The sequence below is a fragment of the Apteryx rowi genome, unplaced genomic scaffold (assembly GCF_003343035.1).
Source record: "Apteryx rowi isolate R43461 unplaced genomic scaffold, aptRow1 scaffold_79, whole genome shotgun sequence".
Classification (NCBI taxonomy): Eukaryota; Metazoa; Chordata; class Aves; order Apterygiformes; family Apterygidae; genus Apteryx; species Apteryx rowi.
The window spans coordinates 1,179,179-1,202,965 of NW_020451082.1; the positions used below are offsets into that span (position 1 = coordinate 1,179,179).

The 23,787-nt window shown below is 37.5% G+C and overlaps 1 protein-coding gene across 1 annotated transcript in view; it reads right to left on the reverse strand.

Moving 5' to 3' along the window:
- USH2A (usherin) overlaps positions 1 to 23,787 on the reverse strand; it is a 408,708-nt gene that overhangs the window by 70,088 nt on the left and 314,833 nt on the right. The window contains exons 50-57 of the mRNA XM_026088840.1: positions 18,812 to 19,035; positions 16,217 to 16,427; positions 15,625 to 15,822; positions 14,853 to 15,007; positions 12,858 to 13,056; positions 4,929 to 5,036; positions 4,221 to 4,404; positions 3,356 to 3,513 (exon numbers count right to left, since the gene is read on the reverse strand). Coding sequence (XP_025944625.1) covers positions 3,356 to 3,513; positions 4,221 to 4,404; positions 4,929 to 5,036; positions 12,858 to 13,056; positions 14,853 to 15,007; positions 15,625 to 15,822; positions 16,217 to 16,427; positions 18,812 to 19,035 — 1,437 coding nt within the window. The remainder of the gene's footprint in view (positions 1 to 3,355; positions 3,514 to 4,220; positions 4,405 to 4,928; positions 5,037 to 12,857; positions 13,057 to 14,852; positions 15,008 to 15,624; positions 15,823 to 16,216; positions 16,428 to 18,811; positions 19,036 to 23,787) is intronic.

Here is a 23,787-nt window from a genome sequence, read left to right on the forward strand (position 1 = left end):
AGACATGTTATGTAACCATCACTCTCTAACTGTTGAGCATACCCAGATGCTGATGGAGTGAAGTACAATGCTACAACATGATGAAAGAGGACATTTTGATCCAAACGTCATTAACATATGAAGCAAGGAACCGAGGAGCAGAGGACAGAATCCTGTGTCTTTCAAGTATGTCCATCTTTCATGGCATTACCAGCAACTAAAGACATTCAGAAGGATCAGGTCCCCAGTAAGGACCAGTGAAGAGGTCAATGAGTTGAAATGCAGGATGGCTACCTGCCTACCTATCAATAACATTTACGGATATGCCTCGGGAGATTTATGGGTTTTTTTCCATTCAGCTTTTCTGCTTCTATCCATGCTACTAATAGTTGTTCCATAATAATTGCAACACATCCTTCTGTAGCGTATCAGTGAAATGTACTGTACATTTGAGGTCTGTGTGCTGAGGCAATGCAACACAAGATAAYGGGATACCTATTTCAGAAAGTAAAGTCCTATTTTCCATAATGAGTGAGGTGTGTCAAATATTTTTTGTAAATCCATCACTTTAACCACTGCTCGGCCACCTTGCTATTTAGCTAAGTCAGGAGTTCTGAAACACTATACATCTGTAAAGTTACAGGATTTAGATACATCGCTGATGTTGAAACATCATAATTAAAGCCGTCCAAAAGAAAGGTCTGCCTAATACGATGCTCATAATTAATCCTGAAGATGAATATTTGATCCAAATTTATTACAGCAGATATGTAGATCAAATGCCAAAGGATCCCTGATGTCCACAGACAGGAAGACACTATGACCAACTACCCTCCCATCAAAACTTTATTAATAAAAATCTTTTTTTTTTCCTGGAGACAATATCAATTAAAACAACCGTCTTCTCCAGGAGTGACTGCCAATCCTTATAATTAAAGTTGCATTCTGCATTTAAAAGAGTTATTTCAATAACTGTATTATTTCAATATAGTAAAATAATAAAAAATAGATCAAAAATAGATCAAAAAAGTAACTACTTTGCACAAAGACATAAATAAAGATAACAAATTGAAGACTCTTCAGGCTAATCCTAATGAGCTGGCAATCTATTTGGCCCCATAGGTAGGGATGCATAGCAGCTGTTAATGGGGTGTATGCCATTCTAGAAGATCAAAACCTCCAAAGGAAATCTCCACATGCATCTCTCCCAAAGTCTTCCTTTTGGAAAAAAACACTAAGAGCACAGACTTCTCAGAATGAACATGAAGAAGGACTATTAAGGGTCAAGAATTCATTTCCTAGCTTCTCCATGCATCTACACTTCTGCACACAGGGTTTATTTTAGTAGCAAGAACATTTCTCTACTGTTCTACTACTCCCCATTCCTGTGAGAAAAATTGGCTAGCGACCCTGAGGCTTTTTGATAAATGGAAAAGCATTTTTTCCTCTCCTGTCAACCCCCAAAGGTGCACTGCATGAAATACAGTCCCTTATTCATTCATACTTACAGACCTAAAGAATTGGTCCCATAAAGGGGAGTCAGAGAGGAAAGGACTGAGACCTTTTCCAGGAAGGTGAGGTATGTGTTTGGAGAGTATCCAGCACCTGGGAAGACAGACATGTGCCCACCCCTGCCTGAGGGCAACAATTCCTACAGCTGTGTGAGTACATTAAACCCAGATCCTCTGCAGAGTCATAATGTCCAATCTTCTCCTCACACCTCTGATCGTGCGGTTTAGGCAATACATGAACCCTTTTATACAAAATCTTAATTCCAAAATAACAAAATGTACTACACAGAGTGTGATTCTCCTTGCAGTCTTGGAACTTACTGTGGGTAACAGGAATTCAAACAGCTGGAAAAGAATAGGTCTAGAACAACAATGACAAGTTTTTCTAGGAAACACCCCACTCTTTAAAAGCCTATGCTTTTCCAATATAGTCTTATGTTTTAAATCTATTTTTAATGYTGCTGAATATTTTGGACCTTAAATCATATTTATTATCAAAACTATAATACAGTATGAGTCATTTTCCAATAAAATCAACTGCAGATTATATGCCAYTCGAATTCACCTGCCTTCTGCTGGGTTCTAAATCCTTTCAGGCAGTATGGGGAAAAGTTTAATTTAAGATTTTAATCTTTTCCATATATTATAGCATTTCTATAATGGATTTTGTGCTTCTGAAAACTAAAAGATTGACAGCTCAGGGTGTTATAGATTTATTAATCATTGCTTAAATGGGTACGGTGAATGCTGCTAAGCACTGCCACAATGCTTGCTATCCCAGCCTTGAAGGCAAAATACATTTTCTAGGTGACTTTATTGTTAATGCCATTGACTCTACTGTGGCTGCTCTACAAGGTGAGAACATCTTAAATAATTAGGAAGAGGAGACATCGAGAACTTCCCTGGGAGAGTTAATTGATAAAACACATACTGTTGTTACTGTAGAATGCAAACATGTCTGAAGTTTCTAAAAACATGACCTAATTTTAGCTGAAAAGGCTAATACCTAGAAACTGGAAAACACTTTGCTAAAGATGAATTACACTAGATAGATAGAAAATTGTCCATTTACATCGCTTTCATTGTCCCACAATAACTGTACTGTATCATTTTCATCATATCAGTAAAGCACATATTACTTAATCTGTGAGCTACCTTAATGAAATGGAACACAGTCTCTAACACAAAAGGATGCTATTATTCAATAATTCCTTCTTAGCCTACCTCTGTAGCAGGCCAAGACAACCTGGTGATGTTCAGAAGAAGAGTAAAAGGAAAAAAAGTATTTCTGGGCCTTGGCTAACCCACCCTCCTGCAAGATAATATGTCCACCTAACTCCATGGTGCCATGCTGAATGAAATTTGTTATATCAGGTCAAAGGTAGCACAGGGTCTCTGCATTACACTCTTATACCATTTGTTGAAAGAGCTCAACGTTGTACACCTGCAGGTCAAGTTGGCATTTTAATTGACAGTATAGCTATCAAGACGTCAGCAACCCAAAATGTTTCTCCTTGTCAATATCCCAGGCTGGTCTGAAGAGAAGAGAAAACTTATTTTCAGAGTAATTGTTTTTTCTGTAATACTTCTGCTCAGTAATAGTTTACGAGATCAAATTAATATACAGATTTTTGATTAGCTAATCCTCACAATACCCATGTTAGGTATATAGGTCAACATTATCAAAAAATATGTCTAGAGGAAGCAGCAGCTTTATATACTGATTATTTAAATTACACAAACACTAAAACTAAACACAAAGGAAAAAAAAAAAAAAACAGAATGGCTCAGCTGCCTGCCTGAATATCCTAATTTTTCCATCCCTTCATTTCACTACAAAGTACTGCGTAGGAATATRCTTTTACCTGGCATGTCCCAAGCTAGAAATATAGAATACGCATCAATTACTGTGACATTATATGGGACATGAATTTTCTCTGGTGTTCCTACTGGTGTTTGTATAACGTATTTATCACTAGTGTTGCTGCCACCCCAAGTGCTGGCTTCCAGCTGGTAAACATATCTGCGCAAACACAAAAAGAGAATCAGTAGATACTACAGTTAGAAGCTTTAGGCATATCAGTATTATAACATTTCCATTTTCATCAATTTAAAGTGAACAGACTATACAATGAATACTACAAATACTGTGCTAGCAAACATTTTCACCTTTAAGATTGCTTAAGATGAGGAAAGTGACTATTTACTTATCAGGCTAATACTTTTTATACTAAAACTCACAATAACTTAAATAAGTCACAAAAGTATTGGCCAAAGAAAGTGTCAAAACCATTTTCAAAATGGCCTGCTTAGTAATATTAGCAGCTGCTCCTTTTGAGCCAGTATGTTCCGTAGTCACAAAACCATTATAAACCATGTACAGCTCTGTCTGCTATATAAAGACTTAAATCTTTCTGAGTATATTCCATGAGGGAAAAAAAAAGACAATCAACCCCATCACCCCGTGAGAAAAAAAATTCTCCCCCCACCTTTGAGTCAGAATGACTTAATCTCAGAAAAAGAACAAAAGAAATGTCATTTGATTAAGCCATGCCAACATTTGAGGCCTCCTGAAAGCGTTCCCTACCAATCTTTCAGTGATTAACTAATAAGAGAAGAGATCTTTCTCTTGTTAAAAAAGCAATGTACATTTTTGTACATTTTGCAAACAGGTGGTTATACATTTTCAACACCACTTACATACTATTAAAGCTCTTTCTCATGCCTTACCTACTGTTAGGCTGCAGGTTAACATCTGTGAAATTCCGGTCGCTACTGCCACCCAAGAAAACCTGCTCTCCATCACGAAATAATCGATACTGAGTAATGAGTCCGTTGGGTTTCTTTGGTTCGCTCCAGTAGAACTCCACTTCTGTGGAGCTGACTGTAAGGTGATGCGGTTCTGGCCAAACGCCTGTTAACATCACAGTGACGCTCRTTTAACCACGTGACAGAAGCATAAAGTTCTTTACTTTCCCACACTTTATGCTGTTGCTTTCAGCAATGTAACATAAGCATAAAACATTGCCAGAGAGAATCTCAGAATTTAACATACATTCTGACTTTAACCCACACTAAATCTAAGTAATTAGACAAGGTACAGATTAATGGAGAATGAGGCCAAAGGCAGCAGCCTTTATTTGACCATTTGTTTCTGTATATTTATTTGCATTTTAAAAAACACACATCTGTTAATTCTAACCATTACTAACTTAAAGATGAACCTGGAAAATTGTCACAAAAACAAAGTAGAAATAGAGTGTGTCAGTATAAAGAGTGTGTTGAGCATAAATATTCCAACAAAAGGGACAGATTCTCCTGTGTAAATTTATACACGATAGCTTCAYGGATGACAATGGGTTTTGTGCCTTTTTAAACCATCAGAAAATACAAGTGACCATCTTTTTGCAATTTTATGAGAATGCTTTTTCCTCTTACCATGAGGAGCAGCTTGCAACGTTCGACCTGAGAGTGGCTGGCTAGAAGCACACCCAGCAGACGTGCATGCAGTAAGCAAGAAGCTGTAGTTAGTGTATGGCTGCAGACCTAGAAAAAGCAAACAAAGTTTAGACTGAGATGTTGACATGAGGCATCCCAAGAATCGTGTCAGTAGATAGAAGATTACTGGACTTAAGGGAAAGTTAACTTTTAGTATTTTTGTGAACTTAAAATATGAACCATTCTTGTTTTACATTTGTATAATACTGAAATAGTAATATCTTGCTAATTTAGACATGCATCTTCTAATGGTCTACAAGGCCTGACAAAGCAATTCAGACTGAACGTATCTGTGCTGCAATAGATCTATGGATGCTGCTCATCTAGATRTATCTGAATTGGCTTTAAATAAATTAAGTCAGACTGCACTTCCAGCATAGTCACARCATTCCAGAGCTCAGCCCAGATTAACCAGCTGAGAATCTACCCAATCTCTACAGTGGTTTTTTTTAGAACCACACTTATGGCTGTACAAAATGATTAAAAATTAACTGGAAGGCATCTAAACATGCTTGGCACAGACATATTGTCCCTCACTGGTGATGTCCATGGCAATTTGAAGGTTTCCAACAGATAAGTACCTGAAAATGTAATTGCTTAAAGTTTTGGACTTGAAAAAGCTGAAGAGCATGTCATGTTTTGAAAATCTAGCACAAATATATATGCAACAATGAGAAAAGAAAATAATTATATTGCAAACAAGGCCAAGGACATATTCCACTCCTGCCCCATTATGAGCTTCTCTCTTTTCAGTTTTCTTCCTATTCTTTCCTATTTTTTATTACAAGATTTTACTATAAAACCTTTAGAGGCAGGACTGATAAYCCAGCGCTCGCCATTATAAGATATTAATTTTAATTGCTTGTTATTTTTAAAAAGTACTTTTTTCCAGTTCAAACCTTCTATGCAGGACATTAATGAGACTAAGAGAGAAAATATTGCTTTGACTTTTCCTTGTAAATTTTCAAGCATTCTTGTGCTGTGGGCCAATGACTTCAGTTCTGACATCAAGTGGCCTGCAGGTTAAGAATGTGACTTTAGGTATCCTCATAAAAGTGTACCCAAATTTGTCTAAGATACAAAGCCTTTAAAATAGTCATTTGTGCATACCCAGGAAAGGCTTTTTACAGTTTTAACAAATCAAATCTTTAAAGATTCAGTCCTGTCTGAGCTTGGCTTGAACATCTCACAGCTCAGCTTCTAGTGCCGAGTGAACTGAACCACAGGATATGCTCCAGCCCAAGCTACAGGGTCTTTGTTAAACTACTCTTATGGGTATTTCTCAAAGGAGATCTTAAAAATGATACATCAGGCACAGACATTCTCTTGCATGTGTTCCAGGACCCTCTTGTTAGCGCCTGGTAATACACAGAAGAAAAGTTCTTGTTCTGAATGTAAAGGGGACAAACAGTAGACCAAAAAATGGAGAGGAAGTAGAAGTAATGGACTGTGACAAGGATTCAGGAAGCAAGGGATGATTTTACAGAGATCAGAATCTATTAAGGGAGATGGGAGAGTCTGAGGCCAACCAGCTGAAGGGGAAAATACAAAAATCTATAAAGAATTGTAAAATGAAGGATTGATTAGAGCAACCTGGACAAGGCAATTTAGATGAGGAAATCATGTTTAGAGGCTTCAAAACCAGGGGCAGAAGGGAAGAGAGGAAGAATTGTCAAGAAGCCAGGAAGGAAAATCTTGGACTGATTAGACAAAATAACTGAAGCTATGGAGGGATTATGGAGAGATTGAGAACTGATACAGGCCTGTACAGACTTGAGATGAAGACTGGAACCAAGTAGGCTAAACAGTAGAGAGGCAGATAAAAAGAGCTGTCCAACTGGAGAAGCACAGGAGGAAGTAGGAGTGGCATCCAAGGTAAGATTGGCATTAACTGGACAAAGAAAGTGGACTTGAAGGTAAAGATGGGAAGACCAGCCTGGGAATTGTACACTCCAGACTCATGTGTCTCACTTTTCCTTTACTCTCAGGGATTATCAGTGAAATTAGCTGTAGAAGAATGTGTCAAATCAGAGTAGGGCTGGTTCACACAGAAAATGGCAGCATATTCTTCCTATCAGTGACTCCCTTCACTATAGAGACAGGTTTGTGCAACAGATACAATAGCTCCAATGCTGCTGATAGAGACGTCATGGAAATTCATGTAACATGAGTGTTACATCATGGAAATTCTGGTTTCCAGACTGCTTAGAGGTTTTTTTTTTTTTTTTTCTTTTAACACAGCAAATACACACAAAAGCTCTGTGAAAATACTAAGACTGCAAAATTGGACACTCATAATTAGGAAATGCCAGAGTTAAGACATTGTACAATATGAATTGATCCCCTCTTGTGCATATGCATTATGACACAGCTTTATCTACAATTCTGTTCAACATGTGGTCTCTGGCCTGCATTTTTGTACATTATTCAAGACTTTTTGTATGGTGTCACCTCTATAATATATAGCTGCTTTACTAATACCAATCATCTGACCATCACAAATGGCTTAATATAGTAACAGAAACAAAATATTTCCTGCTTTTATAAACAGGACACTGACACAAAGAGATCGAAACAACCCAAAACCCCCCAGGAACTGTGCAAAAGCCATTCAGGATGCCTAGGACCTCCACTCAGATACTTGGTACCACACAGAGCTCTATATTCCAGCACAACCGCTGCCGCATTCAGCCACAGCTCTGAGTGCTCACAGCTTAGCAGTTCAAGCCCCCAGCTCTCAGGCAGGATGTCCAGAAAATGAAGAATACATAGTCATGACAACCCATGAAAGCCTGAGATGCCCTTTCCTTGGTATCATGCAGTGAGCAGCTCAAACAGAAATGAATGCCCTGGAGAGCCAGGACGCAAGTCAACTGCCATAATCCAGAGACTCTCTCTTCTCCGTGCTGTCCCATGCGTCGTTCACTGTAGCTCTCTAATCCAGGATCCCACAAGAGGCAGGAGAGCGGTCTTCAGGACTCGAGCAGGTTGGTGTTGGGGTGCTGTGAGGGTGGCTGCTCCTGGTGGGTTGGGGCCAGGGCCAGGGGGCCCGTGGCCGGGCAGGGGCTGGGCTGTGGCGGGGCTGCAGCCGGCACCGCTGCGGCGTTGCGGGGCACCGACTGACAGCCCCGGGCTGGGCTGAGATGGGGCCGGGGGGTTTCGTTGGGGCCTGTTCAGAATGAGGGCTGCCCACACCAAGACTCCCAGGAGGAACAAACCTACCAAACCCAGCAAGAACGGAGGCAGCAGCCCTGTATACACGGATCTTTTTTATTCCACCCTGGAAGAGGCACAGCTTGTGACCTGAATGAGGCAGCAATTCTGTGTATAAATCAGTATGCTATTCTGTAATACAGGCTGTCTCACCATGCTTATGTGAAAGAGGCTGAATTAGGAATATACAGGTCAGTTCATACGGATTATACAAGTCAGTTTTTAAGTGCTTGTCTTTGTGACCTTAATAACATACTTTTGATATAGCTCATGTGCCTAATTGTAATTACTTCTAGCACAATGCAGTTCAATGGCAAGAAAAAAAAAATCTGGGCAAGAGCTTTGTTTATAAACAAATCTTTGTTTATAGCCAGTAAGGAGTTATTTTAATAAAAATATATTAGATGCAAATATAGAGAAATAATAAGCCACCATTATGTAGAAAGGTAAAATAGTGAATGGAAGACACACAGTCTTCTTACAAATTGAACAAGACATGAAGGAGAGAAAATAAGGAGATGACTGAGAGGGACAGTTCTGACTGTAACCTAATCAAGAACTGGAAGAGAAGAAAAATCATCTGAACACTCAGTATAAAAGTAAGAAGGGAGGAAATGACAATTGCAGACTAGAGAGAGGCAAAGGCATGGAGGAAAGCCAAGTATTTAACATTTCAGGATAGAAAAGATTACTGTGGCAACAAATTACTTGAATTCCCCTAAAGGGAGTCATGTTCACTTTTAAAGGAAACATGCATAATAAAGCAATACTCATTTACAACTACACTTTAAAGAGAAAAATGGGCATTAAAAAAAAAAGAGCACATGGTTTCCCTAAATTTATTGGCAAAATTCTGATACCTGAAACCTCTAGTCATACATGAGGTAGCTAGTTATAGCAAATTTTTATCCCGATTATTAAAGCTTTGCATTAAAGGCCTTGTCTTGTGTGTGTTTTGGAAAGCCCTGTGCAAATCTATGTAATAATAAAAATAACAAATAAGATAATCTTGAAACATAAACAGCATTTTGCTTTCCCAATTTTTCCACTTGACTGTTCACTAGAGGATACTCCCCCCTCCTTTTCTTTTTTTTTGGTCTACTATTATTATTTTTTTTAATTTAGCAGTTTATTTTATTATTGCAGCATTTGTTATTTTCCAAAAGGGCTGTGAAACAGTTTCTTAAAAATACATCGTCTCATTAGCCAATCAATTGTTTCCGACACTGTTTGTCTTCATTTGTGGCTATAGCTCCAGCAAGGTCAGTAATTAGCTCCCAGGCTAATGCTCCTGGGTCCCACCACATGAATTTTACTCAGGAGGATGTCAGTTAGCTGACCACAGTCTCATGCAACCCTTCAACTCCCAAAAGCTTCCTTAAGATAAAAATAACTAATGATTCAGTGCTGCCTGGAGATAGGGTTGACCAAAGACAACATTACTGAATCTCCATTTTTCACAACCCTGAAAGGAGAACATTTTTAAATGAAAGAATCTCAAACCATTCAGTGCCAAGGTATTTCTGAATCTTATTTCTTTCACTAAACAAAATGTCAGTGATCATGTCTAGCTCTCACTTACACATGACTGATCCTACAAACTCTTGATAAAGCCTCTTATTTGGGATATGATCTTTAGTCTACTAAAAGCGGGGAGTTGAGAAGAGTCCTTGCTACAGACCCACCTGCTGGTGCTGAAGAGGGCACTCTTAGCTTTCTTTCAAAACTCCCCTAATTATTTTCTTCACTGTTACCCTCTGCCTGGCCCCCACTGCAGAGCATTAGCAGGCCCATTTGTAAAGTAGTAGTAACACAAAGTGAAACAATGCCATAACTGTCATCCAAATTGTTCTGTACAGGGTAGTGGAAGTGTTCAGTAATAAATGATATAAAAAGGTCTTTTATTGACAAGCTGCCATGTGCTGTTTGCATTAGAGAATATGAGAAGATGATGGCTGCTGCCCCTAGGTCCCAGTGGCATTCAACTCAGTGAGATAGCAGAAAATGCTTCAGTTTGCTTAAAGCATTGATAACACCTCTAAATAATTAACTGAGGACTTCCTGTCTTCAATTACTTAATGCTTTTTTTAACATCTTGAGAGGATTATAAGCAATTTATGGATTTCACATGATGAGCACATTCACTGCTATTCCCACAAAGCATTTGTGGGATCATGTTTCCAAAGCTTTGATGTAATTAAAAATAAGCAGCAAGACAATGGTGCAGTGGCAAGGTGCTAGCCTTCCTGTCTGTTATTTGCATGGCCCTAGATTCAAAGTCTCAAGAAAGACTAATGCTACAGCTTCATTAATGTTCAACTGTTGCTCAGGGAAAAGCGGAGGTTTTTTTAAAAAAAAAAAAAAGATGAGCAAATCAAAACATATAACCACAGGGGATAAGACAACAGTTAGTTCAAACATTTGAGATTATATATGGAAAAAATTTGATTGTTTTAGCTCATTCTTTGAATTTAGAGAGCAATAATTATGCACATTGCAAAATCACTTCCATCAATTCCACATTATTACCCAAGGAAGCTCCTGCAGAAAAAAGCACAAGATTCAATTATGACTGTCAGGAAGAATAATCACTTATTTCACTCCTGGCTTAACATGGCAGCATGGACAATGGCTTAGTGGAAGAGGCACACAAAAGGGAAATAGATCCTTATTTCTCTGGAGGTAACTTTATTTCTTCTCCCTTGCAACTGGTAAGAAAAATGGTATTGTTTGCATTAAAATCTCAATTACTCTGCAGATATAACTGCTTTTCAGGAAGAAAGTGGGAGCACATGAAAAGCATTTTCAAATGAGTTTCAGCCCACAACACTGTAGGTATTATAACTACCCTTCTTTTGGAGGGCAGGTTATCATCTCTCAGAGAAACAGTTTTCCAGTTACTTCTCAAGAAACAGTGATACACTGATAAGTGCACTAATTATTCATATTGTCTAAATCTCTCTTTCCTAGGGAACATGATAGGGAAAAATGGGGCAGAGAAAATCCAACAACAGCCCAAGCCCTAAGATTTCCTATGACCTATTTATATCAATTTTGGATATTGTTTAATCTCATTACTTATTCACTGTTTCCTCACAATAGAAAAAAAGTTAAAACTCATTCTTACTACTCACTTGAACATTACTCAAAACTCCATATGYCTCTTCAGACAGGTTTGAAGATATCAAGGAGTTTTAGAATATGGGGTAATGGACAACGGTACTTCCAACACAAATAAGTTATTTGTTTTCACAGGAGCCAGGTGGGCTGATTGCCCTGCTTAATGAGTACCTAACCAAGACTGTGATTTCAGAGAGAATGACCAAACTGAATTTTAATCTGAATAAAGCATCAGTAATACTGAAAATTTAAGAGGAAAAATCCCAGTAGTAGTAGCAAGAGACAATTTGCCCATCTTTGTCAAATATGATTTATTATTAGATCCTAGCTGCTTCTGAAAAAAGAATTGCCTTGATCTGATTAAGAGTTGTGCTGATATTCATACATCTTATTTGGATGCCTAAATATGTATTCAAGTATCTAACATTACACACATATGTCCTGAAGTAAAAGAAGGGTTATATACGTAGGCTTGATTGATAAATCATTGCTTGTTTTTAGGTTTTCTTTACATTACAAACTTGCAACAGCAATTCTAAAACAGATATCACAAGTTGAGATACTTCAGTTATTATCTCATGTCCAGGAGCATTGAATATGCAGAAAAAATTAATATACAGTTGATGAATTTCATACTTGAGCTGTTGACAACATGCTGTTGTCAAAGAGGAACAGCAATCCTGTAGCCTTCTGCAATTGACTACAGCAAGGAGGAACTCTTTTAAAATATTAAGGGATCCACCTTGACTCAGGACTTGTGCTCTGAGGGGTGACTGAGAGTGCCAGATAAGCTGTATAGGTTTGATATGCCCTAAGTCAACTTCTCTTCTTTGGATGGCTATCATATCATATGCTGTTTATAACATAAAAATCTCCAAGTTTTCTACCCAGATGAAAAAGAAAGGAAAAATAAAGGCTATAGAGTCCTAAAATTCATAAATACAAGAAGTTGACAAGCAACCTGAAGTCAAAGAGTGAAAAAAACTATCCCAGAAAGTTAATCTTCCCCTTTTGTGTTCAACAGAAACATTTCTAAATATAATTTTGCTTCAGAGTATAAACAGAATCCAGAATCTTTTGCTTTCTCTCTTCCTTTCCTTTTTAACTGTCTCAGCCACAAAGTATCAGACCCTTCTTGCTCTTATACTGCTGCACATTCACAGCAGACCAGCGACTTCAACCACATTACTGCACATTAATGTTGGTAAAACAGAGAGCTAAATCTGAGTGAAGGCAGGTCAAGCCTACATAGACTATTTGACACCTCAGGCTTATCACAAAGCATGCATCTTGAATCAAGGTAGATAGATTTATTTTAGAATTTGGAAATTAAATCTATTAATATTTTAAGAAACAGCAGTCAGAAACAAAAGAGATTGAAGAAAACAAATTTAAGATACATAAAGTCAGGACAAAGCATTTCTAAGCTGTGCACAAACCTGGGGATTTACTGACAAGTGGCAGTGTCAATATGTTAATAATGTCTTATATCTTAAGGACAGGATTTTATCCTCTCAGAGAGCTTTGCCTCCTTACCTGATAATGTGTGCTGCATTCTGCTTGCAGTGTCAGTGTATATCACCCCTTTCCCAACTTGACTGATCTGGTACTCTTTGATGATACCATTTGGTTTCTTGGGTGCAATCCAGCTTAAATGTAATGTTGTTGAGTTCAAAGCAGTGACTGCTGGTGGCTGAACACTCTCTGGGACTCCTTGGACAGTGACTGCAACTACCTGAAGACATATGAATTAAACAGCAATTTAATGTAATAGTACACTAGATACCATGATCAATGAGAATGTCACTTTTGTTTTAAAATGTTGTTTGGCCTGGCATATCATTACCAAGGGTCTGGAGAACTAGTTACTTTTTTCCTCCTTTTTCACAATGAAATCTGACCTTGAACACATTACATAAGTCTATGTCTACAATTTATCACAACAGGTTCACCACATTTTAGCTGCAGTGTATAGCACTGGGTGAAACAACAAAAACCATCTTGCTTGAAAACTCTTGATAACACTCTTCCATATGGTTCATCAGTGTCTCTGCATTTTAACTGCCTGATTTCATATATTTTAAGCACCAGTAAACACGGGGCTAAACCTCCACATATCCCATGCAATCTGAACTCTATCAGTTCATAGTTATTTGCAAATCCACATTTTTCTAAGGAAACCAAAGATTCTGAAAGATAGAATAACTTAACACTTGTTCTTTCTGGAAAAAAGTAAAAAGAAAAAGGTCTCTAGTACTTCTACAGAGGCATTTCCAAATTACACTGGTTTAATAAGTGAATCAGACCTTTTTCTCTTTGAGAAGCACTTTTCTTTTTCTATAATTACCACCATAAAGTATTTATATCATGCTGTAGATACAAAATGTGCCCTCTATAACACATTGTCTTAGCATATTTGATGGAATCAGTCACTACTTGCAAGCTTCAGTGTTTATAACAGTAAACTACTTAATTACAGACAAGTTGAAGTAAGCAGGATTTATTAGCTCGGGCTAATGGTTGGAGCAACTGTGGCTACAGAGCTTCCAGACCACAGCTCAGTGTGCAGGTAGAGGACTATGTGCCTATCTCCATCTCTCTGTCTCAGTGTCCCTTTTCTTGTTGATTTGTACAACCAACAGAAACATTTAAGCACCTGAAAAAAAACCAGCTTTTCAATCCCACATATATTGCAATCACAAAGCACAGAATCAGCCATTATTTCCCATCTCTGCCCTACAGATCTTAAAGCTTGCACTTCTAGAAATTCATGTTCACAGAGGTAAGGATATTACTGTGAGAAAGATGTCACTTAAGAAACAGCTTTTCTGAATGAGGAAAAAGGCAGGTGCTTTGTAGAATGGAAACTAGAGCTGGTTAAATAGTAATGGTAGTGAAAGGCGTCTGTGATTCTAAGCAATATAAGAGGAAATGAAAGAGCGACAAAGGTAAGGGAAAGATTCTGTTTGCTTAAAACAGAAGGAGAGGCAGGCTGTGCAGAAAGGGAGTGCACAGCCTGAAGGAGGTGCAGAGCTGGAGAGCCAGTAAAGGGTAACATAGCTGAAGCGGCCTCAGAGTAAGAAGGCTGTAGAAGGCTCAGAGTAAGAAAGCAGTTGATAGACTGGAGCTGAAGCAGGTAAACTAAAAAATACCAAGGAAAAGGAGGCTATAGATATCTTGGGGAGAAACAAAGGTTTAATTTTGAGCCTTAGAGAAAGTGCTTTTTAATATTCTTTACTGCGTTTCTCTCATGGGTAGCCTCCTTTTAACAAACATCAGTTCCTACAGGGCAATTTCAGTTTTGCTAAGATTAAGATACTGCTTGCTTCCTTAGCTTGCTTGTATCGAGTTAAGATTCCAAATAATCACCTGTCAGTGGTTGTATCCAAATAAGGTTATTGATGTTTTTCACTTACTTACTCGATAGCCTTCACTAATGTCTTCAAATTACATCTTTCCAAAAGCATTTTTACGTTACCACACTGGCTGATAAAAGTCTGGCACAAATTCCATAAAGACCAATTCACTAACCTTGCTGCTGTCTGTGCAACCAGCAACAGTGCAGGCTCTTAGCTGGTATGAATATTCTTGATATGGCTGGACACCACCTGTGTCTCTGAAGCTCATGTCAGTTCCTCTAAAACGTTCAATTCCATTTCGAAGAATAATATAGTGAATAATAAGACCTATCCCAGAAAGAAAGTTTTCCGTTTTCATTAGCTGAGAAATACTGTGTGATGGCATGCCAGAATAACCTCATTATCTGCACACAGAAAATATTAAATGAAATCTCTAGAAGATCACTTTAAAAGGCATTCATCCCACTTAAACAGTTAATGTCAGTTAACAGTTACTCTGATCAACCTCTACATCAACATCTCAGTAGCTCTCAACATCTATTAAGAAAGTTATTTCAACTAGTGGAGCTATTCCAAGTTTTCTCACTGTTTGAAAATCATAACCAACATTTCCTGAAAGAAATATGAGTATCAAAACAACAAAAAACAAGAATACATTTTATAACATGAATGTGATTTTCTGATCAGATTTGCCAATTAATTATTATTACAACTGTTCTCAAAAGGGGCTTCTGGGCACTTCTTAGAGACATACTTAATTGTCTTTATAAAAAGTTAGAACCTACTTTTTTTGTGACAAAAATGATCTCAACCTACAGTCAATTCTTGTTACGAAGGCTAGGCATACATACATTTCAGTGCCAGTGACCAATTAGGAAATGTTTTGTGATTTTGGAACACTGTCATGAATGGCAGTACATGCATTTTTTTACATATAACAATACCATTTGGTTGAAGTGGTTCTTCCCAGTTTAGAAGTATTATGTCTTCCCGGTTATCCACTTTGGCCCATTTTGGTGGACTTACACCCTGTGGCACATCTTGCTTAGTGATAGCTCTACTAATGTCACTGAAGCCTCTTCCATAGCTATTCCAAGCAGCCACTCTGTACTCATATGTGATAAAAGGTTCAAGGTTCAGGTCTAGAAGAGGAAAATTACATATGGATAATCTCTGACTTTTATCAAAACATGAAAGGATTTTTGTTTCTTTTTCTGTGTTTATGGGACTTATGTGTTTAAAGACAGATGGAAATATAAGCTTTTCCTTTGGTGAGGGTCACTGTCTGATGTAGCAATACTTCTATCAACTTTCATGAAACCAGGGTACCCTTATGTAGTCATTGAACTTCTTGCTACCCATTTCATTTCCTTGAAGATACTGCCCAGATTCACAGATTACTTCTTGAAGAATGTTACTTCACCACAACAGCTTCACATTTGATTAGAATACCTTATAGCATTCAGGACATCTTTTTCTCCAGAGTGAATTAAATACACTAGCAAATCACCAAGCTGATATGCCACTTTTCCTCACCTGTAAATGAATACTGGTCTGGGTTTCCTGTGTAGATGATCTCCTCTTCAGCTGGACACACACCTTCCTTTGTCTCCTTTTCCATAGCTTTCTGTGAACCTTTTATCCACGCACAGATATTTTCCCTAGGGTCAAAGTCACACTTTCCACAATATGCTGTTGCTTCCATGGATGAAGGACAAAGGATACTAGCCTTGCATTCTTCTTTTACCTAAAGAATATACATACAATTTTAATGCATTTTCCCTATCTTCCTTTCTTTACAGACGCTTCATACAAACGAGGCAACCACACTGAGTACCTTGGTATTTCTAGCATACGAGAGACCCTTTCAGTCTTGGGCCTGTCTACTGTCTCTGATCATTAATGCTTTCATAATCCTTTCTAAAAGAAACTGARTTTTCTTTGTAAGGTCCCTGCACAAAAACATCACAAATTTTAAGCACTGGAACCCCAAACAGCTAGGTTTGTTGAAAGTAGAAGAGTCTACAATCAAATGAGAAGAACAGGATTTTATCCCAGAATTTGAACATTCCACCCCTGCAAGGGCCAATATCCAGTGGCAAATCAGTAGCAATTCCCAGCCTGCCACCCAGCCTCCCAACAACACAGAAGCGAGCTCTGTGCAATTCCTTGGCAGCTTTCAAGAAGTGAAGACCCTGTTCATGAGTTATATTAATCATGCCCTCTACCATGGCACTCCTAAACAGCAGTTCTCCTGCAATAAGAGGCCCTGCACAAACATTGAGGCAGATGCAAGATTTAACCCATGAAGAACAATTCACAGAAATAGAAATATACATTGAACACCTACAAGTTTCCATTAAAACTCATGAAATAATATTTCCATCAGACCATAAGCTAGAGTGCAATAACTCTATAAAATATGGGCTGCTGCAGGAAGAAATGCACTGCAATATTTGCTGTAAGTACTTCTGCACATTAGGCTACAAACTTTAGAAGGGAAAACGAATAGTTCATATCTAATGCTTCCTTAATTCGCATAGTGAAATTAGTTTGTTGGATGATTATGAAGTGTTAGGTAATTTTATTTTCTAAACTTGGCACTTTTACAGAAATTACATTGTGACAGATATCAATATAAGATGTACGATACAGATGGGTTGTTTTCGCAGAAAACATACATTGTAGCTCCAGGACATGTCTCAGAATATCAGTCCTTTTAATATTAGTAATCTGTATACATCAGAAAGCCAGCACTGCTATCTCTCTTCTACTGAGGGTAAGTGAAATACAAAGTGTTTCCTTTGCTTATACATTATACCTAAGGCCTGGCTCTAGCATGTTATATACCAGAATTCATTAACCTATTGTCAGCCATTTTGCCTTGCATAAACTAACAAAATGCACTGAGGAACTGGAGCTGACTCATCGCAACGCTTGGATCCGCTCTGGGAGAAAATTATTCATTCAGTCTGAAAATGAAGTGACATGAAAACCTTGACATGGAAAGGAGAAGGTGGAAGAAATATTTGTGTATTATCTTGGGAGACAAATGAAAAGCAATACAGCAACACCCATATGGGGCTGGATTTGGTCCATCTTTCTTTTTACCTCAGTGATAAATTCCGCAATATCTAACTGACTGCCATGTTGTTGAATTCACAGAAACCCTCTCTCTTCCTCCGGCACCCACTTCCTCTTTCTCTCTCTCTAAATACAAATATATACATAAATATATATATATAAACTGGTTTTCCATGCTATGGAGGCTGATTTTCTTAAACAGAAATTGAAATAACAGTTGATAGTATTTTTAAAGCTTAGATGCAACACCAAGATGCTACTTCACTTCTAGAAGACTTTTACTGATTTCAACTGGAGTTGCAAGACTTTGCAGCTCTGAAAGTCTGGCCAAATTGTTTCATATTCACACCTATAATCACTGGCCACTCTCTAAAATGTTGGAATTAGCTTTTATGGCCCTTTGTTTATTTTTATGAAAAAACTGAGTGAAAATAATTTGTTTTATTTATTATATACGAGAGGCACCAAAAATACAATATCCTTATTATTGTTAAGAGTTATAAAGGGACCTGTCCCAGTTCTACTGAAATTTATGCCAAAAGTGCCACTGGTTTTCTGTGAAATGAAGATTAAGTCCATCATAAAAATATCAACTGCTTAATTGTTATTTATAACTTTTTTTTAAGGAGGCTGAGGAATCCATGTCATACAGACTGCCCAAATTGAAAAGTAATGGTATTTTTACAYTCGAGAACTGGCCACTTCAATTTCCACTTCCACTCAAGTGACACCATCAGGAATAGTGGTCACAGAATTGAAACTGGCTATACATGCCAGTCTTGTTAGCGTGCCAGCTTTTAGCCACTGTACTAATCTGAAGTGCTGGGCAACACTTCACAGAGGCAGCTAATCGTTATTAATTCCTTTAGAATTCATTGCAATAACATCAATCATGGTGAACTCATTTGGTATTAATATGGATGTAATGTGAAAATGAATAATGCACACAAGAGTTTTTATATTCCTATTTTAGAAAAATAGTTATGAACAGTGTATTTCTCTTTCCATCRTCAAATCAGAGCTACCAAGAGATTTTCTATCAATTACCTTCATCATCATTCCAGCTGAAATCTTGTCAGAGCAAACATATTTCAAAGGATTATATCCAACTCCATTACAGCATTCTTCACTCTTTGGAATAAGTTCAGTCTCACAGCATTTTACTGGCACTTGGTCATTCTTTCTAACATGTGCTAGGGACTCACCACTGGAACCTGAGCAGCATATGGTATTTGACATATTCACATATTCCTGCCCACAACAGAACATCCCTGAAACAACAAAACATTATATCTGAATATGAAATGTAAATAATAAATAAATAGAAAGATAAGAAAGGAGAAAACTCAGAATGCAATAAAGTTTGGCAGAAAACCATCAGCCTGGGATAGCAGCTGGAATTATGCAGAATTAGCTAGAGTGAGATTAAATTCTGGATGTGAAGTGACTAAAGTGAGAGCCCTAACTTCTAGACCTGCTTGAAAAAAAAAATAATTATAGGAATAAACAGGGATCTCCTAGAGTCAACTCATACCCTTCCTGAGCTTGTGTTAGAACCTCTGCTACGAAATATCATACCTGGGTACTGTGCACAGCAAGTCAAAGACAGACTTACTGCAGAATGAAGAAATTCAKAAAGCTTCTCTATGTATTTTCATGTCAGGTCTCATTCATTTCCCTTTATATGGGTAGTCTTCCAACCAGCGAATCTTAGTATTCCAAAAAGTTCCACATTATATTTAATGTCTTAAAGTGGGCGTTCATATTATGTTATAGAATTGAATAGGTGATTTTCCAAATACCAACAGTGAAATTTCAATCCCCTAATAGAAAGAATTACTCTTTTAGAAGTTAACATCTAAACATAATTTTCATTTCTATAGTGGGATTGATAACCTGTCAAAATTAATTCCACAGTCTTCCTCTATTTTTATTAATTTTATTTTAAAATGAAAAGCTCACCATAGCCAGTATTTATATGCAGGATTTTGTAATTGTAAATTACCAGGTTGACTCCCACACCATGGAAAGGGGTAAATTCTCACTCTGAACCAAATGCTATTACCACCTCTGAAACTGGAGATGAAATAAGTGTTATTACTAATTCAGCCACAAATATATCATACAAAAAACAGGGTTGTGATATCCTGCTACATCTACAAAATAATTTGTATTTATCACAATTTCTGTAGTAGGTAGGTATTTAAAATACATGCAAAAGTGGCCACTTTATACTCACTGCCATTTATTACAGCAAATCTCTCTTAGAAATTTTCAGTCTCATTCATACATAATGAAAATTACTCTTTAAGGCTAAGATCCTGACAAAGTATTCAGAGCATTTCATTCAAATCACTGGAATGACTCAAAATAGCAAAGTTACTTGCATATACTATCTATTTTCAGGACTGATTCCATTCACAGAAATCACACTGGGTTCACCAGCTCTCCAAGAGGTAAATATTTCCTCCTGCTCACACCCTTTTTCCAAATCATCCTAGGATTCTACCATATTTTAAGGAGAAAATTAATGCAGAAAATGACTCAGTTCAGTACCAACAACCCACTCAGATAGCCCTGAGGGACTTCTGACAGGCAAATTAAAATTTTGATAATGAGTTGTTTTTCTATTGAAATAAACATGGCTGTATTCTTTCACTGTGAACCTCATCTTTGTTTAACTGAATTAAATTTTTCAGCCAAGATTTCACTCACATAACAAGAAGTGACTCCCTTTCTAGTTTCTTTGGTAAACCATTACTTCTTTAATTATTATCAACCTTGTTCCAGTGTGATAAATTGCTAATTACTTAATACCCTAATCAGCGTTCATTCTTTGCACAGATAAACTGTGACAGCGCCATTAATTTAAATAGTAATTTCACTTAATGGCCAGAACGGCACACCAGATTTTTATGCAGCATTTTCTGAAGACTGCATCCATCACTGCAATATTCTGACATAAAGATGTCTGACGTGCACTAACTCACTTAGGGAGAGCAGATGTTGCAGAGCAGAGTTTGGTAGTAATTCCCATAGTGCATCACTTCAGCATGAATGAGCTGCAAAGGCAGAGGTAGACAATCTTCTGAAACTGCATTGCATAGCCTTTGACCTTTGCTTAATTTATCACGTGTAGCACTTGACTCTTGAACCTTGACACCTCAAATGTACAATTTTAAATATGCTCCAAGAAAAACAAAAATAGGACCACATAATACTGATGGATCGATTTGACCTCTAAAAATCACTTCATTCAATTACTTAAGGACCCAGAAATTCCTATAAACCCTTGCTGAATTCAGCAAAATACCAATAAAGAAAGATTTTGTTTGTAAATCAGCTGGAATATGTGTGTCATGCTTTATATATTTATGTTTCAAACACATATAATGCATCACAGCAAAAAGAAAATCCATGGGCTGGAAAAGACACTTCTGGCTAACAGTGATTTCTGTCAACAGTTATTTCATGTTCATCCCCAGCAAGTGAAAAAATTTACAAACATAGCTGAGTGATGAATTACTAATTTAGTAAATCTGCAAAAGCAATGCTTTCAAAAGGAAAAAATGAGTATTAAAAGGCTTAGTCTTTGGAGCCAGAATAGAGGATCAACAAAATACAGAGCCAGTGCACATTGCAAACTACTCTAGAAATCCTTGGCTTACATGTGGGTATTGCAACTATTAGAGAACGGGAACCACAGCAGCACAAAACATCATCCTTCCTGATCCTGGGATGTCAGTACAGGGGCGTTTTATTGGCCTTTTTTTTTTTGCAGAGAGAAAATCCAGGAGCAGTTTTAGCTCACATCATGCTTTACAGCCAGAAAGAGACAACTTTGGCTAATCACTTTGCAGCAGTGGGGCTTGGGGAGGATGTATGTATACAGTGGCATCACTGCCAGCCTTTGCCAGTAGATGTCTCTGTGGTCACCCCAGCTAAATAAGGCCATCAAGGGGTGAAAAAAGAGAGAAAAATAAAATGTAAGAAAAGAGAAATTAAAAAGAGTCAGAGCAATATGAGATGGAAAAAATACCTCTTGTTGYAGGACAGACCCTCCCAAAAAGCTGTTCAATGACAAACAATAAAGTTCTRCTGTTCAAGCCCTTAAACCAACGTACACTGCATCCTGGGTCTAGATTCTGCAAAAACGTGTTCTGTTTCTTTCAACAGAACTGGTTATGTGCAACAATAAGGCTTTGCACAAAACTTGAGCTTTTACTGATTATGTTTTTCTCTCCTGATGTTTTTCAAAGAACTAGAACTTGCAAACAAAAGCTTTAAATTGTCATTATATTTTTAAACATGGCATCCATTGCCAACTACAAAACAGAGCATCAGAAGCATTTCAGCTTTTGCATAAGGCTACCCCTGTTACCTCTACCCCTTCTAGATGATGGGAGTAGCTTTCCAATTACCATATTCTTGCAAAATTCTACCTTCCCATTTGCCAATGATAAGTAAATTATGTTTTTATGTGAGAGTATTTTTTCCATTAGATTCATTACAATAATAGGGATAGAGAGCAAATAGATTTTGTGCCTGGCTTGTGCATTTTCATGATGTAGCTAGCAAGGCTGTATTACGCTAAGAAATTAAGCAAAAACCTATTGAGCATGATGTATATATGATATGATAAGAAACCACAGTCTATTCCATGCTTAATGCAAAGTAATATGATCTCTTTTCAACTGTGGCATGAATTCATCATTCAAACGTGTATTTGTGTTCAGCTGTATGATGGCTCGCAGCATAAAGTCCTCACAGCAAACCTGTGAATGATGAAAAAGCTACTGTTTTCTTTTTTAATACACAAAAAAATGTCATCATGACCCATTCTCAAGAAAAATGGTGTAAATGATAGAGTGCTATAGGTTAAACACCTTTTAAAAAGAGGAGTATAAAGCTTTTAAAAATATATATATTTAAGAAAAAAAACTGTTAAGAATACATATATACTGAAATGAAGAACATAACTTTCATCCCAAGATACCTGTATTACACTCCTACACAACTCATCTGCCCAGAGAGAGCAGTAAAAACATAAACGCTACCCCAGCAGTTCTGTTCCAACAGCATCTGTTAATTCACTCCATTTATAAAATACATATTGACAAAGACAACTGAACTGGGACCAGGGAGATTTGATTTGGTGTGAGAAAGTCAATTCAATGTGATTTTGTTAAAGGGCTCCTGCAGGCAAATAAAAGAGTTTAAGTAATAAAGTACATAAAGAGATGTTTTATGAGCCAGCTTCGTCTTGTGGCAGTCATACAATGCACTGCTATGCAAGAGGGCCTTGTTCAGAGCTCATATTGTGAGACCTGCGTAGGTGCCGTGGATCAGAGGCAGTTAGGGATCAGACTGAGGGGGAGCTAAAATCATGCAAGCTGTGTGGCTCACAGAATACACTCCATGATTCACCACTGTAAGGGAAAGGTGGCATATAAATCGCAGAAAACATTGCAATGACTATTTAGTTCAGCCCTTTCCGACAGTCGACACAAAACTATGGTACTTCTAAAATCACGGTGGCTGAAGGAGCCAGTGAATACAAAAAAATAAGCTGAAGGAAGAGCTAATTTTTGCAGAAAGAAGTTCAGCCTTCAAATCTGGATAGCTAAATTAGTTATACCAGCTAGATGGTCAAACTGATATGCCCATGGCAAAAGCACTGCATCACTAATCTTGGTACATGAGGTAGAACTGGGTACTAAGCCTTCATTATTTCCATGTTTAGGAATTGGGCTTCCCTTCCTGATTGCAATTGTTATTGAAGTCTTTTTGTCAGGTTGAGAAAGCCTAAGGCTAATGGTATATAATTTCTCTAAAAACTGCGGAAAGAAAGGACATATGAAAACACCTGAATAGGGTTTGTAATGATACTGCCAACCTCTTTCACCAGCTASTCACACAGTGCCTTACAAGGAAATAAGGTTCATATCATGCTTCTGAGAGATTTCCTGTGATGTGCAAGAGATTAACAGGTGAATGGGATACACCAGGTGAACAGGTGACTA